Below are 17,243 nucleotides of genomic sequence, written 5' to 3'. Positions count from 1 at the left end.
ACTGGGCATTGTCTTGTGAGCATTACTGACTATGATGGAAAGATTTTGTATAAAGGCAGGACTGTTTTCTTTGTTCAGACAGCTTCCTTGGACACACTTCGCGAGCATGGCAAAGAGTGTTTAGGGTTTCTCCAAAGCTTGTATTGTACTGTACTTATAAATTTTGCTTGTTCACAGAAGTTGCCATTTGCAGTTGCATCAAGTGTGTAAGAATCTCAGGAAAAATAACTCGACAGTAAAACAAAAAGCCAATGGAGAGCTGCAGACTAGCGTCTACAGAAGAACGACAGACCAGATGCTCCGGTAGTTGAGTAATCATCCCAACATTCAATGGGCCACAACACATTGCAGCACCCAGGAACTGAGGTGCCAAAGAACACCTATTCAACAACAGGTTCCCACTAAGCAGTCGGCCAATTCTTACACAAGAAACCTAAACAAGACGATAAGATGCCCAGAGACTCTCGCCATGGTACCATACAGAGGTGACGACCAGACTACTCCAGCTCTGTGTTGTAGATTTGTGGGCTACCATGATGCCACAAACAACTCTTGATGAATCTAAAGGACCCTTTTCCAAGAGCCAGAACGAATGTCAAATAAAATAGCCCGCAGGGACTGCAACAAACATTATATCTGACAGACTGGCAGGAAACTAGCCACCAAGATACATGAGCACCAACTAGCCACCAAAAGACATGACCAATTATCACTAATATCCTTACACAGACAACTAGACACCAATTTGACCAGAACAATACAACCATCCTGGGACAGGCTAAACAAAGACCACATTCCTAGAGGCCTGGCATTCAAACTGGAGCTCCAATATACATAGATTTGGACGCCAATGACCAACCTCAAAAAGAACCGAAAGTGACATCACTCACCACAACAGACCAAGACAAAGAGAAAGTAGGACAGCACATCAGCTCACTAATATTACCTAGCGTGGTGATGAAATATCTGAGAACAAACCTTCCAGCTCAGCGAGCTAACTTGGAACCTATTCCATCACGTTCCTGACTTGCATCTTGTACATAGAACAGAACAATACAGCGCACAACAAGCGCTTCGGCCCTCAATGTTGCGCCGACTTGTGAACTATTCTCAGCTCGTCCCCCCTACACTATCTCATCATCCATGTGCTTATCTAAGGATTGTTTAAATTTCCCTAATGTGGCTGATTTAACTACATTGGCAGGTAGAGCAGTCCACACCCCTAGCACTCTCTGCGTAAAGAACGTTCCTCTGACATCTGTCTTATATCTATCACCCCTCAATTTGTAGTTATGCCCCTTCATACAAGCTGACATCATCCTAGTGTCATGGAAATTAAATCTACTTGACTCAATAATTAGCAAGAGCAAAGCAAAGCAAAGGTCTTTATTAAAAATCCTTCAGGATTTTAACTCATTACACTAAGTCAGATGCCTCAATGCAAAGAGTACTGAAACGTTACACAGACGCCTGCCTTATAACATTCCTTATCTCTCACTCTCAAGGGCAGAGACTGGGGAAACTCAAGTTGTTATCCTCTCATCCCCTGGTCCTAGACAGGAGTTATTCAGCTTTCACTGAGTTCAACTATCACAAGGTCGAGTTGAATGTTTACAGAATTCAAACAGAGACAAGCTGACTGCAAACCTTCAAAGCATCATTTACAAAGCTCAGTACAGCATTGATCTAAACAAAAGCATTCTCTTTAAATTTCACAGTAAATGGATAACTTTCCTTTACACTCGGAAAAAGTATTTCACTGACTACCCTATCTAATCCTCTGATCATATTGTATGTCTCTATCAAATCCCCCCTTAGCCTTCTTTCCAATGAGCACAGACCAAAGTCTCTCAGCCTTTCCTCATAAGACCTTCCCTCCAGACCAGGCAACATCCTGGTAAATCTCCTCTGCACCTTTTTCCAATGCTTCTACATTCTTTCTGTAATGAGGCAACCAGAACTGTACACAATAGTCCAAGTGTGGCTGCACCAGCGTTTTGTATAGTTGCAGCACGATATTGCTGTTCCAGAACTCAATCCCTCTACCAATGAAACCTAACACACCGTATGCCTTCTTCACAGCACTATCCACCTGGGTGGCAACTTTCAGGGATCTATGCACATGGACTCCAAGATCCTTCTGCACATCCACACTACCAAGAATCTGTCCATTGACCCAGTACTCTACTTTCCTGTTCTTCCCAAAGTGCTACACCTCACATTTAGCTGCATTGAACTATTTGCCACACCTCAGCCCAATTCTGTAGTTTATCCAAATCCCCTTGCAACATTCTTCCAAACTGTCCATGACTCCACCAACTTTAGTGTCACCTGCAAATTTACTAACCCATCCACCTGTGTCTTTTTATAAATGACTTAGACGCAGGCAAACAGCCGTGTCCCAAAACAGATCCTTGTGGCACACCACTAGAAACTGGACTCCAGACTGAATATTTTCCATCAACCACCACTCTCTGCCTTCTTTCAGAAAGCCAGCTTCTAATCCAAACTGCTAAATCACCCTCAACCCCATGCCTCTGCATTTTCTCCATCAGCCTACCATGTAGAACATTATCAAAGGCTTTACTGAAGTCCATGTATACCACGTCAACCGGCCTACCCTCATCTACATGCTTGGTCACCTTCTCAAAAAAAAAATGATGTTTGAGAGACACGACCTGTTAACTATCTGAAATCAAATTGCTGCTTGCAAGGCGATTATAAATCTCATCTCTTATAATCCTTTCCAAAACCTTTCCTACAACAGAAGTAAGGCTCACTGGTCTATAATTACCTGGGTCATCTCTACTGCCCTTCTTGAACAAGGGCACAACATTTGCAATCCTGCAGTCCTCTGGTACTAAACCTTTAGACAGTGATGACTCAAATATCAAAGCCAAAGGCTCTGCTATCTCCTCCCTAGCTTCCCAGAGAATCCTCGGATAAATCCCGTCCGGCCTAGGGGACTTATCAATTCTAGAAGGAGTGAAAGTAGACAACACTTGTGCGTAACTAACCTCAATCCTTTCTAGTCTAATATCTCGTACCTCATTCTTCTTTTCCTGAGTGAACACCAATGAGAAATGTTCATTTAGCACCTTTCCGATCTCTACAGGGTCCACACAACTTCCCACTTCTATCTTTGACTGGCCCTATTCCTAATCATCCTTTTATTCCTCACATACCTATAGAAAGCTTTAGGGTTCTCCTTTATTCTATTTGCTAAAGATTGCTCATGTCCTCTTTGCTCTTAACTCTTTAAATCCTTCCTAGCTGATCTGTAACTCTGTCATCTCATCTGAACCATCTTGCCTCATCAACACATAAGCCTCCTTCTTAACAAGAGATGCGATTTCTGTTGTAAACCACAGTTCCCTTACCTTATCACTTCCTCCCTACCTGACAGGGACATACCTATCAAGGACACAATATCTGTTCCTAAACCAGCTCCACATCGATTGTCTGCATCCCCTGCATTTTGCTACTCCATTCTATGCATCCTAATGCTTGCCTAATCACATTATAATTGCCCTGCCCCATCGATAACTCTTGACCTGTGACATGTGCCTATCCCTTTCCATCGCTAAACTAAACGTAATTAAATTATGGTCACTGTCTCCAAAGTGCTCACCTACAACTAAATCAAACACCTGGCCTGGTTCATTACCAAGCACCAGATCCAATGTGGCCACCCCTCTCGTCAGCCCTTTGACATACTGTGTCAGGAAAGCCTCCTGTACACATTGGACAAAAACTGATCCATCCAATGGACTAGAGCTATACCATTTCCAGTCAACGTTGGGGAAGTTAAAGTCCCCCATAATGACTACCCTGTTCTTTTCACTCCAACCCAGAATAATTTTGCTAATCCTCTTCCACCTCCCTGAAACTCTGTGGAGGCCTATTTAAAAAAACTCCAAGAAGTGTGACCTCCTCTCCTGTTTCTAACCTCAGCAGACGAGTCTTCATCAAAAGATCTCTCAGCCACAGTTATACTATCTTTGACTAACAAGGCCACACCTCCCCCTCTTACCTCCTTGCCTGTTTTTAATGAAATATCTAAACCCTGGAACCTGCAACATCTATTCCTTATCCTACTCTATCCAGGTCTCCAAAATGTCCACAACATCGAACTCCCAGGTACCTATCTATGCTGCAAGCTCACCTAACTTATTCTGGATACTTCTGACATTGAAGTAGACACACTTCAAACCAGTTTGCTGTCTGCCAGCACATTCCTGACCCTGAAATCTTGTCTCTGTCCCTCCTACTCATCCATCTCCCTCTTATAAGTCCTTTCTGAAGGAGGGACTATGCCTGCAATGTTGACTCTCCCGCTCCTTGGCCACTGCCAGACCTGCTGCGCTTTTCCAGTACCATACTTTTGACTCTGATCTCCAGCATCTCAATCCTCACTTTTTCCTACTAGAGATGTAGCTGTACTGGAACAGCTTTGATAGGTGCATGGACAAGTCTGAAGCATAATCTTGCAATGTCAGAGAGATCCTTAATACAGGGTACATATGTTTGCTATTATACATTGCATGATAATGCTTACCTCCTAATTCGCATCTGGAATACAGTCTTAAGTGCTTGTTTCAATGGATTGTTGCTACCTGTCCTCTGAAGGATTGCAAGCATAGTGCGAAGAAAAAGCACTGCTGTTAGGCTGGATGTTAAATTAGAAGTGCTAAAAAGTGTTGTAGAAAAAGTGAACATGTAATTGATTGGGTGCTGTTTGAAACTTAGAGTATATACAATTGTTTAAAAAACAAAACTCTGAAAGAACAAAACTCAGCATATTTTAATCATGGAAGGAAAACCAGCAAGCATTATCATGGAAAATACAGAACAGTAACATTGTGGATTCAGGGTGTACGTAACAAAACACATAGCCCTTAAGCTTGTAGGAGGGCCTGAAAAAGGAGTTGGAAGAGGAAGCAGCAGTAAAAGAGGTTGCCCCAGATATTCTCTACTATATTGTAGAACTATTTTAAAATGCTTAGAATAGGCCAGTATTGACAGATTCTGCACAGCAATTCCTGGAAAAGTCAATCATGGTAAGTGGTAGTCAATATGGAGAGCTCTTGTTCATTGATGAAAGCAGTTGTGTTGGAACTATCATTCTAGGACAGGCATTTCTATCATATCATTTACCTAAATTATTTGTATATAATCTTGAGTTGTGTTTAGTACATTTGCAGATGACACCAAAATTGGAGGTTTAGTGGCGAGTGAAGGAGGTTGGTTCATGATCATATGAGCCAATGTACTGAGGAGTAACAGATGGAGTCTTAATTTAAATGAAGTGCTACATTTAAATCAGGGCAGCACTTATATATTTAAAGGTTTTGGCCTGGGGAGTGTAACCAAACCACTGCTGGACTTCAAGGCCTCAAAGAACCAATTAACTCTTTTTGGCTTAAATTACATATTGCAATTAGTATTGTGTCAATCAGCCAGAAAAACCCAGCATGTCTGGCAGCATCTGCAAAGAGAAAGCAAACTGAACATTTTGGGTGCAGTGACCCTTCGTCAGAACTGCTTGCAGCTCAGAAACGATTGGTATGTATGCTGAAGACCCAGGTGGAGATTGAGCAGATTGGGTGCAGGTTCAAAGTTCCTTGCAAGCGGAGTTGCAGGTAGACAAAAAGGTGATAAAGTGTTTTGGCATACTTGCCTTCAGTCACAGCATTAAGCAAAAGGAGTTGGGAGGTGATGTTACAACTGTACAGGATATTGATTAAGCCACTTTTGGAATCTTGTGTGGAATATTGTGTGCAATGCTGATCTCTCTGCTATTTGAAAGATTGTAAAACTTGCAAGAGCTCAGAAAAAAAAAAATTTACAAGGATGTTACCAGGGTTGGAGCGGCGAAGGCTGATGGGTGACCTTAGAGATTTGTAAAACCATGAGGGGCACGGATAGGGTAAATAGATAAAGACTTTTCCCCAGGGTGAGAGAGTCCAAAACTAGACAGCATAGGTTTAAGGTGAGAGGAATAAGATTTAAAAGCGACCAGAGGGGCAACTTCTTCAATGAGGGTGGTGGGTTTACAGAATGCCAAAGGAAGTGGAGGAGGCTGGTACAATTACAACATTTAAAAGACATCCAGATGGGGTTATGAATAGGAAGGGTTTAGAGGGATATTGGCCAAAAGCTGTCAAAAGGGACTAGATTAATGTAAGATATCTGGTCAGCTTGGACAAGTTGGACCAAAAGAGTCTGTTTCTGTGCTGTACATCTGTGACTAACGAATAAACCATGTATGGAGGTCAATAAGTTTGTACCTCTGCCACCAAATGGACATCAAAATTCTCCGAATGATGCAAGTGCAGCCTCAAAAGAAAAAGCCATATTAAAAGGTGGCAAACAGCTGAGTAAGTGAATAGGTCCAAAAAAAAAGTGTACAGATGTGAGGCAGGATGGTATTTATTTGTATTGGGCTTGCTGTGCAGCCCTGTGCCAAATAAAAAAGACATTAAGTTAAGCACATATAGGACTGTATGCAACTCCAGACAGAGGCGGGCATTATCAGTTCTTGCAGCTTTTTAGTTCCTTACTTTGGCTGCTTCCAGTGTCACATCCTGGTTCCAGACCATAATTTAGATATCTATTTATACTTGTTACAGTTTGAATGGCGATGCTGAAAAAGAGAAGCATATTACTGAAGCTTTTCATCTTCCACAAATCAGGTCATATGCAAGAATACAAATTTCAAAACAAGCAGACAATTTGTTCTGCCCAAGAAATAGAGTGTTGAAAGGCTGACAAGTGTTGTCTGGTCAAGTACTGCTAGGAGGAAACCACAATGCAAAAGTTTTCATGCCAGTTTAAAGTTGAAAAGACATTCAGCCTAGTCAAATTCCTTTCTCCTGCCCTGCATATGAACAAGTGTAGCTTCGAGCCAGCTTAAAATGAGCCATATTGTGAGCCTGACTGATGATCTTATGGGTTTTTGGTATAATTAACACTGTTGGGACATTCCAGTTTTGCCCAATTGTGAGATCACATGTAACATTGGAGATTATGTTCTTAGTTTTGCAAGCACAAGGCAAGTGGGGCTAGTTTAGTTTTAGAAACCTGGTCAGCATGGACAAGGGTGTGTTTCCATGTTGTGACAGTCTATGAAGATCACTACTGGACTCAAGGCCTCAAAAGGATCAATTAACTCTGACAATGCCAATTACAATATGCAACTTAAGCCAAAAACCAATCAGATGGAAAAACCCAGCAGATCTGGCAACATCAGCAGACAGAAAGCAAACTGAACATTTTGGGTGCAATGACCCTTTATCAGAACTGCTTACAGCTCAGAAACAATTGGTATGTATACTAAAGACCCAGGATGGGGAGATGGAAATTAATAAAGGTGGAGATTGAGGACAGCGTGCGAGAGGGACCAATCCCCCACCCCCTCATGTGATGAGAAGGCCTGTTGTGTAGAAATGGTGGAACATGGTAGAAGCTGCTCAGGCCCTCAAACTATTTGACTGTATAGGGTACAGAAGGCCAGGGTCCCTAAACAGCAAACAACATGCTGTGCTTCCAGCTTGCACTAAGCTTCACAGGAGCACTGTGACAGACCAGGGACAAATGTTGGCTGGGGAACACCTTGAAATAACAGGCAACCACCATCCTTTTTGGCCCCAGGGTCATTTAACTTAAGCTTTTGCTTGTGCAGTGGAATGAAGATCCACCAGTGCTGAACACAGGAAGACGAGATTTTACAAAGAGATAAAAATCCAACTCAAGGCCCGGATAACAAGAGATCATCCATTCTTTAATCTGTGGCACAAATGTTTTTGAATTCTTGCTTGTGATTCTTGTCAGATGATGCCAGTGCCCATGACCTGGATATCAAATATTTGTGACCAAATATTAAAGTTAGAGGGTGGTATTAATGCAAATTGATGGACCAGGATGTTATTGTGTTTCAAGGCCTGTTCTTGAAGCCATTGATTTTGCAAGCTGATAGGTGAAATTGGAGTGACAAATGAACAGTTAAAAATTTTAGAAACCACTTTCCTGATTTGGTTGATTCTTCCAAGACAGTCTCAAACCAATTAGCGAATTGTTTGTGAAAGAACAAATACCAATGCAATAAAATAAATGGGCTGCCAAGTAGGAGAAAGGTGAACAAGTAGTTATTAGAGTGTAAAGTATTTGCTTAGAGTCATACCATTGTATAGTAGATCAATATTCTTTTGAAGAAGGAGGAAGTATGGAAGACAGTTAGGCTGGGATATTTGATTAACCATATCAAAACTGCAACTGATGTGTTTAAAACATTTTTTGAATCATTCTGCTGAGGTTGCATGGAATGCTTGAATCATTGGTATGGTATCAGAAGCTTTTAAATAGGGAAAAGAGCAAGAAAGAAAGCAGACAACCCTGGATTATTGCTTTTAAAATGTAACATAATTAATCGGGTATTCCTGATAAAGGGCTTTTGCCCGAAACACCGATTTTCCTGCTCCTCGGATGCTGCCTGAACTGCTGTGTTTTTCCAGCACCACTAATCCAGAATCTGGTTTCCAGCATCTGCAGTCATTTTTTTAACCAAAATAATTAACCCTAACCATTCATGGTTGGTCTCAAGCAGAACTTCTAGCTTGCATGTGAAAAAAACTGACTTGTACAGATAGCAACATGGAGGGTTGAAATGGTAGCAAGACCCTTTGATTTGCTTCTGAGGGCAGCATGGTGGCTCAGTGGTTAGCTCTGCTCCTCACAGCACCAGGGAGCTGGGTTAAATTCCTGCCTCAGGTGCCTGCCTGTGAAGTTTGCACAGTCTCCGCGTGTCTGTGGGAGCTTCTCCAGTTTCCTCCCTCAATCCAAAAATATGCAGGTCAGGTGAATTGGCCATGCTAAGTTGCCCATATATTGTTAGGTGCATTAGTCAGAGGTAGGGGAATGGATCTGGGTGGGTTACTGAGAGTCGGTGGGGACTTGCTGGACCGAAGGGCCTGTTTCCATAGTATAGGGAATCTAATCCTTTCAACAGTTATTTTTGGAAAAAAAAGTTAGAGTTATATAGAACAGAAAGACCTTTTAGTCCAATTTGCCCAAGCCAAGCAGGTTTCCCAAACAAAAACTCCATTTGCCAGCACTTGGCCCATATCCCTCCAAACCCTTCCTATTCATATACCCATCCAAATGACTCTTAAATGCTGCAATTGTACCAGCCTCCACCATTTCCTCTGGCAGCTCATTCCATACACATACCACCCTCTGCTTGAAAAAGTTGCCCCTTAGGTCACTTATCTTCCCCTTCGGACCCTCAACCTATGCCCTCTAGTTCTGGACTCCCTCACCACATGGAAAAGACATTTATCCTACCCGTGCCCCTCATGAATTTATAAACCTCTATCAGGTCACCTTTCAAACAGTCCAGGGTAAACCAGCCCAAGCTTATTCAACCTTTCCCTATAGCTCAAACACTCAGACCCTGGCAATATCCTTGTAAATCTTTTCTGAATCCTTGCAAGTTTCACAACATTCTCCTAATAGGAACAGAGACCTGAATTGCACACAATATTCCAGAAGTAGCCTAACCAATATCCTGTACAGGTGCAACATGACCTCCCAACTCCTACATTTAATGCACTGACCAATAAAAAGCATATCTCACCTTCACCACACTGGCTACTTGTGACTCCACCTTAGGCGTTTGTTGTCTTAGCCCTTGGGTCTGACCCCCTTCTACTGTCAAAGAATTCTGACCTGAAACAAAGCTCCCACAGCTTTTGCTGTAGGTAAGAGATCTTTCCAGATACTGGTATTTAACACATACCAAATCCTCAGTGCAGAATTTACCTTCTCCCTTTCATCCATCAAACCCAAGACAGGAGACATCAAAATATTGTCATTGCCTTCCCACCTTTCCTGACAAACTGTAATAATATCATATCAAAGGCTAAGTAATTTCCTCAACCTCCTTGACATAGCACCCATTAACAGAAACAGAAGTAGGCCATTCAGCCCATTAAGTCTGCTCCACCCTTCATTGAGACCATGGCTGATACAAGACTCCACTTTGCTACCTTTTCTACATGACTCTTTGATACCTTTCAATAAATGCAGATGATTTTTAAAATCAGTTGACCAAATTTTATTGGTCACTGATTAATGAGAAAAGGTGTGAATGGAATTTCAATTCCAACAGACACTGATTACGTTAAAATAAAAATCTTTGTACACAATAGTTTTCTTTTGCAGTCATTTCTTAACTGTCACTCTAAAACAAAGCAATGTTTTGCAGGGACCTGTGTACAACCATACAGGTATTGAGCATCCTGAAAACAAATGCTGAACATCACAGCAGGTCAGGCAGCATCCTAACTTTTCTAGTAACATTCAGCATCCTGTGGATTGCAGAAGTGCCAAGGCCTTTCGCATATTCCAGCATCCACACATTACTGGACATTGTGTGGACTCAATTTAAATCAGTTGAACATTGGCATCTGATGCTGGGGTCTCCAAGAGAGGCCAAGATGGATCTTACTTCTCCACATTCCCCAGTTGAAGACTAATATAAATACTTAATCAGATTATACTCCAACAGGCTTATTTGAAAGTACAAGCTTTTGAAGCACTGCTCCTTCATCAGGTTGCTGTGGTGCAGGATCATTGATCTTTTACTATAAATTCTGTCCAGAGTGGCACAACTGATGCGATGTACTAAACAAACCTAGATTGCTGTTAGATCTTTAGTCACTTAGAATGGGGATGCAAGTTTTGATTAATATGTAAATCCCAGAATAATGTCTGAACAGACATGTCATCTTTTTACAGCCTTGAGTTATCTTGGGTCTGTGACTTGAAAGAAGTTCTGGGATTTACATACTAATTAAAACCTGCAACCCCATTCTAAATGATTAAAGACCTACAGCAATCTAGGTTTAATACATCATATCAGTCATATGACACTTTGATCTTACTATAAGATGTGTCCTGTGATCCTGCACCAAAGCTACCTGATGAAGGAACAAATCACCAAAAGCTAGTGGTTCTAAATAAACCTGTTGGACTATAACCTGGTGCAGCATGATTTCAAAATTTTGTCCACTCCAGTTCAACACCAGCACCTCCATATCACTATTTCAAATATTCTTTTACACTGGTTTGCTGAAACTGATAGAAGATTGAATGGAGATAGTTATGGAACCTCCAGTTTCTAGTTGCACATGTATAAGACTGGAGAACTTGAAAGTTTGTTGATTTATGGAATTTCTTTAGTCTTGTTGATTTAATGTTACTTCTGCTCTTAGACTTGAAAATTTAAGTATGCCTGGTGGTCATCCTGGTTTACCCTCCTGCATCTTAACTGAACTAGGGTTGATTTTGCCATTTTATCGTATTGGTCAAGTGGGTCATGTGCCAGACTGAGATGAGATTGCACTGATGTCCAATCTTCAGACCATGTCAGAATTCAGAGTATGCTGGTAGTGCCAGACAACATGGATATCCTCCACGTTAAGACTTAATTTTGTCTCCACAAGGAACTTGTGGCAGTCACTCTTAAGTAGATTCTTCCTCCTCTTGGCTGCCTCACTATCTGCTGAGATCTGCTTGAACAGCAATGAAGCTCAATGGTTTACTTGTGTTGGTTCTGAGTCACCCTTAGTACTCATCATTTGGAGTTCAACATCAAGAGTTGATTCTGTACCTTTGCCATCAGTGCTTCTTGCAAGCAGAATTTGAAGATTTCCTTGCCAGATTTGGTAACGTAAATGAGACTTCAATGGGGTCTAAAGTCAATATTGACTAGTCAGGATCTACCATATTTAGGCCAACCCTGATGCCATTCTCAACAAAAGCCATCTGCCTGCAACTGGGTCATAGCCTTTATTCCCTGCCTGCTTGTGTAACTGAAAGGTGCTGAAACTTCAAAAAGGTGGCAGAAATGGATACTGTGAGCCAGGCACTGACAACATTTTTGTTCCAAAACAAAAACGTGCCCCTCAATCTTTCTTAAACTCACTTTCTACTTTTCCTCCTAGAAGTGGAAATGTGCAATTGCTGGTGAACAATATTCAAAATGATTCCCAAGATGTTGAAACAGTCTATATTCAAATAGTTTCAGACAATATCTAGACCTGGTGACAAGTAACACAAGCCACAAATGCCAGGCAATCTACCACTGCTGAAAATGTGTTGCTGGAAAAGCGCAGCAGGTCAGGCAGCATCCAAGGAGGAGAATCGACATTTCGGGCATAAGCCCTTCTTCAGGTTCATGCCCGAAACATCGATTCTCCTGTTCCCAGGATGCTGCCTGACCTGCTGCGCTTTTCCAGCAACACATTTTCAGCTCTGATCTCCAGCATCTGCAGTCCTCACTTTCTCCTAGAAGAATCTAACACTGCCCATGACATTAAGAGGTGTTACCATCACTGTCCATCATCCAAGAAGTACACATGGAGAATGTGATGAACACTTCCCACTCACTTGGATGTGTACAGCTCCAACACCACTTCAGCTTGACACCATCCAGGACAAAGCAGCCAATTCCAACCTCTCCAACACACGATGGCAGCAATGTGCACCATCTATTAGATGAACCACAGAAATTCAAAGACAGCACCTTTAAACCCATAACCACCTCCACTGACAAGGGGGCAGCAGCTACATGGGAACACCACCACCTGAAAAGGTCCCCTCCCAAGCCACTCACCTTAATAGTTCCTGCTGGGTCAAAATACTGGAGGTAGCTATCTAATGGCATTGTGGTCATCCTACTTCACATAAACTGCAATGGTTAAAAGGAGGCAACTTCTCAACAGCAACTAGAGATAGACAAGAGTTTTTGGTCCAGCCAATGTCACAGAGTTAACAATGTTTGCCATTTGGAATTCTTTCATCTTAAAGTTCAGTTTTTTTGGAGTTTAACTTGAAGAAAAAAGGCCCTTTTCCTTGGTTTGAAGGTGCAATGAAGCCAGGAGAGGGGTAGAGATTTTAGGTAAGGGGTAGCTGGTTTAGAGAAATACTAAGGGTTCCTATAATGTTTCCTGAAAGAGGATGGTAAGCACAGAACCCCTCAACATCCAGGTAGTGGCCAAATCATCTTTTGAAGTCCAAGTGCCAAGTAAAAGAAAGTGAAATTAGATTGAATGGCTTCCTTTCCGATTATTTTTTCCCATGTGCTGTCACGTGTGCAGTTCAAGGCCACTGGATAGCATTGATATGTGAAGCAGAGACATCACAGGCCAGTTAATGTTACAATGCTGCTCCTTTCAAGTTTCTGATCCACAATGACTCCCCTCCCCACCAATGGATATCACTGGTGTTTGTGTCAACAGCAGTAATGTCAGGAAGATGGAGAGATTCTTGTTGGAGATGAACTCAGCCTGATACATGGAGTAAATATTATTTGCCATATTTGTACAATCCTGCATACCATCCAAGTCTTGCTACACAGGTATATGGTAGATTTAGGAGTTGCACACTCCATGCATGCACAATGTGAAGTGAAAAATTAAAGAAGACAGAATAAGTGCTCCTTAGCTTTATAGGAGGCAGAGTACAAAGGTAAAATATTAAGGAATCACAAATGAGACAACTTGCCAATGTTTCCTCCAAACCTGCAACTTCAACAGCAGAAGACAACATTCACACTACCAACCAGTTCCTTTCCAAGCCACACACCTTCTGACCTGGAAATACATAATCATCCTTCATTTCTGCAACTCCCTACCTTCTGGTGCAGGTATTGTAATGTAGGTACAGCAGCATTCAACAAGTCAGCTCACCACCACATCAAAGGAAATTACAGATGTCAACAAATACTGGCCGAGTCAACAATGCATACATGCAAGGAATCAAATAAGTAAATAAAGCAGATCTCAACTAGAGCAGTTAATCAAACTCACAGTGCCGTATAATCAACAAGCTTTCAGGAATGATGCATAGGAGATTTTCCAGGCACATCACAAAAGACGTGCGAGGGATGTGACGGCTGGGCCCCTTGTTGGATATGTGGATCATCAATAGTCACAAGTGATGTGCTAGAAAACGGGTAGTTGGCTAACATGGTGCCACTATGTGAACAAGGTGGTAAGGAAAAAACTAGGGAACTATAAACCAGTGAACCTGACATTGATGTAGGCAACTTGTTGGAAGGAATCCAGATGGACAGGATTTACATGTATTTGGAAAGTCAAGGACTGATTAGGGATGGTCAATATGGTTTTGTGTGTGGGAAATAATGTCTCAAACTTGATTGAGTTTTTTTTGAAGTATAACAAAGAGGATTGACGAGGGCAGAGCAGTAGATCGATCTATATGACTTCAGTAAGGCATTTGACGAGGTTCCTCATGAAGGCTGTTTAGCAAGGGGAGGAATACAGTGAGAAGTGACCATTTGAATACAGAACTGGCTCAAAGGTAGAAAACAGAGGGTAGAGAGTGGTGGTGGTGGAGGGTTGCTTTTCAGACTGACAGAGGTGGGGTGGGGGGGGAAAAGAGAAGGGGGTACACAAGGATCAGTATTGGGTACACTGCTTTTCATTTATATAAATGATTTAGATGTAAACGTAGGAGGTATAGTTAGTAAATGTGCAGAATACGTCAAAATCGGTGGTATAGTGGACAGCAAATATAGTTACCTCATTACTTTTTACAAAATCTGATGGGCCGAGGAGTGGCAGATGGAATTTAGTTTAGACAAGTGTGAGGTGTTGTCTTTTGGAATGACAAATCAGGGTAGGACTTACACACTTAATGGTAAGGTCCTGAGGTGTGTTGCTGAACAGAGACCCTGGAGTGCAGATTCATAGTTCCTTGCAAGTGGATTCGCAGATACTTGGGATACTGGAAGGCAGCATTTGGTCTGCTCTTTTATTGGTTAGGCCACTTTCTGAATATTGCGTGCAAGTCTTGTTTCCCTCCTTATAGGAAACTTGAAAGGGTTCAGAAAGGATTTACAAGGGTATTGCCAGTGTTGGCAGGTTTGAGCTATATGGAGGGGCTGAATTGGCTGGGGCTGTTTCCCTGGTAGTGTCAGAGGCTAAGGAGCATGGATAGAATAAATAGACGATGTCTTTTCCCTGGGATGGGAGAGTCCAGAACTAGATGGCATAGGTTTCAGGTGAGAAGGAAAAGATTTAAAGAGACCAAAGGGGCAATCTTTCACACAAAGCTTGCCAAGGGAAATGGAAGTCAGTACAATTACAACATTTAAAAAGGCATCTGGATGGAAATATGAATAGGAAGGGTTTTGAGGAATATGGGCCAAAATGTTGGCAAATTAGACTGGATTAATTTAGGATCTGGTTGGCATGGACGAGTTGGATCAACGTGTCTGCTTCTGTCTACACAAAACAGCTTTGTAGCTTTGGGAGCAACAGAGTTTAGGAGACAATTTCACCAAGGTGTTATAACTGAGGTCATATAGCTAAGAGGCAGAACTATTTTCATTTCAATGACAGTAGTATTGGCAACCAAGAGGCCGAACGAAGTATTCCACAAGAACAATTTTTCTTAAAAAACACACTAGTTATGGTAAACTGGAAGGAACTGGATGACATTCAAGGGTAGCAGAGAACAATTGTTTTCTGGAAGGACTTGACAACCACTAGAAACTGAAAAATCAAGTTTGAGAATAGAAAAAGTTGAATTACCGGAGAGTTGCAACATATTGGTAATATTGAGAGACAGTTAATCCAGAAACCCAGGTAACATTCTGGGAACGTTAGATCAATTCCCACCACAGCAGATGGCAAAGTTTAAAACAAAAAGTTGGAATTACAAGTCTAATTACGGCAAAAAAACCGTTGCCAATTGCCAGATAAACCCATCTAGTTCACAAACATCCTTTAGGGAAGGAAACTACCAAACTTACCTGATCAGGCCTACATAAGACTGCAAAACCACAATGATGTGGTTGACCCTTTTGTGACCGCTGGACAACGAGGGGTGAGCAATAAATGCCGACCTAGCCAGCAATGCTCTCATTCCGTGAGTAAATAATCTAAAAGCGGATAGCAGGAATACCCAGATTCCCTTTGAAGGAAGGGGAGGGGAGGGGAGGTTGAAACGGTCGAACTGAAAGGATGAAGAATTCATAAACTTCAAACCAAGGCTAAGAACTTATATGAACCCCTAGGCAGGAACACCAGCTTTCCTCCAGATAAACTGTACCATTACGTCTGATTTCTGAACAAGTTGCTGAATAGGATTTGCCTCCCTGTTGTCTGCGAGGAGTAGAGGTTAATTAGCTGGATTCCGGCCTCCTCCTTCCCCGCCGCCAGGCCGGGAGCATCCCCCCCCCCAGTCACTGTCGATGTGGGGCGGGGGTAAACACAATGTTTTTTTTACCTTGGGCGGGCGGATCTTGCAGATACCGCTCCTCTGAGCGATAGGTCGGATCTTATTGATGTAGCCGAGTGGCTCCCGGAACTCCTCCCGGCTCGGCTCGAACACCGGGCACTCGGGAGGCGGGATGAACTCCGAGAATATCCACATGATGGCGGCGGCGGGGAGCAACGTTCCCGGAGACAAAGGGAGGCCGGGGCTCCGCGCTCCAACCCCGGAAAGGTCCCCCGGCGCCAGACCGCGGCCTGGGCCTGGGCCTGGGCCTGGGCCTGGGCGGCAGTCAAACAACGCTCTGGCCGCCGCAGCTCCGCTCAAGCCTGAGTCACACAGAGGTATCGAGGTGCAGTCCCTGAGGACGAGGGCGGGTTGGCCTGGGCTCGAGCCCCGGGAGGCTCACTGGGTGATATCGGTATCCGTAGTTTTTTGGGGGGGGCGGGGGGAAGAATGGGGATGCAGGCGCGCGGCTGTCCTCGAGCACGCGCACCACTTCCGCTCGCGGGTCACATAGTGTAATCCCACGCATCGCTTGTTTTTAAAGGCCTCAGGAGTGCATTGATTGGCTGTCGCGGCAAAGCGGCTGCAACATTATTGGATGCATTCACCTGCCTCTCCCCTTGGTCAATTCTTATTGGTTGTCAAGGTGGGGTGCCAGCTTCGATTGGCTGCGGGGCGGCAGGTCACAAGGTCATTGGCTCCAGAATGAAAACAGAAAATGCTGCGTCTTGTGAGCAGAGAGAAACCGAATGACCGGCCCGAGTCCAATGAGTCTTCTTCAGAACTTTACTTTCCTAAGTATTTATTTAGTTCTCTGTTGACATTTGGTATTTAATTTATTCAAACATCCATTCGAACACTATATATAAAACAGGCCAATCAGTTCCAATCAAGGCTTCTTCATATGCTTGTCGAACATCGCATAATCATTCATT

At 42.8% G+C, this 17,243-nt stretch overlaps 1 protein-coding gene across 1 annotated transcript in view; it reads right to left on the bottom strand.

Moving 5' to 3' along the window:
- The window catches only part of kdm5a (lysine (K)-specific demethylase 5A), a 207,806-nt gene extending 190,978 nt beyond the window's left edge, over nt 1-16,828 (bottom strand). Inside the window, exon 1 of the mRNA XM_043708905.1 lies at nt 16,318-16,828. Coding sequence (XP_043564840.1) covers nt 16,318-16,464 — 147 coding nt within the window. The 5' untranslated portion in view covers nt 16,465-16,828. The remainder of the gene's footprint in view (nt 1-16,317) is intronic.
- Nucleotides 16,829-17,243: the final 415 nt, after the last annotated feature.

The sequence above is a fragment of the Chiloscyllium plagiosum genome, chromosome 19 (genome assembly GCF_004010195.1).
Source record: "Chiloscyllium plagiosum isolate BGI_BamShark_2017 chromosome 19, ASM401019v2, whole genome shotgun sequence".
Lineage (NCBI taxonomy): Eukaryota > Metazoa > Chordata > Chondrichthyes > Orectolobiformes > Hemiscylliidae > Chiloscyllium > Chiloscyllium plagiosum.
Note: the sequence above shows the minus strand (reverse complement) of the source record. Positions and strands in the feature narration are given on the sequence as shown.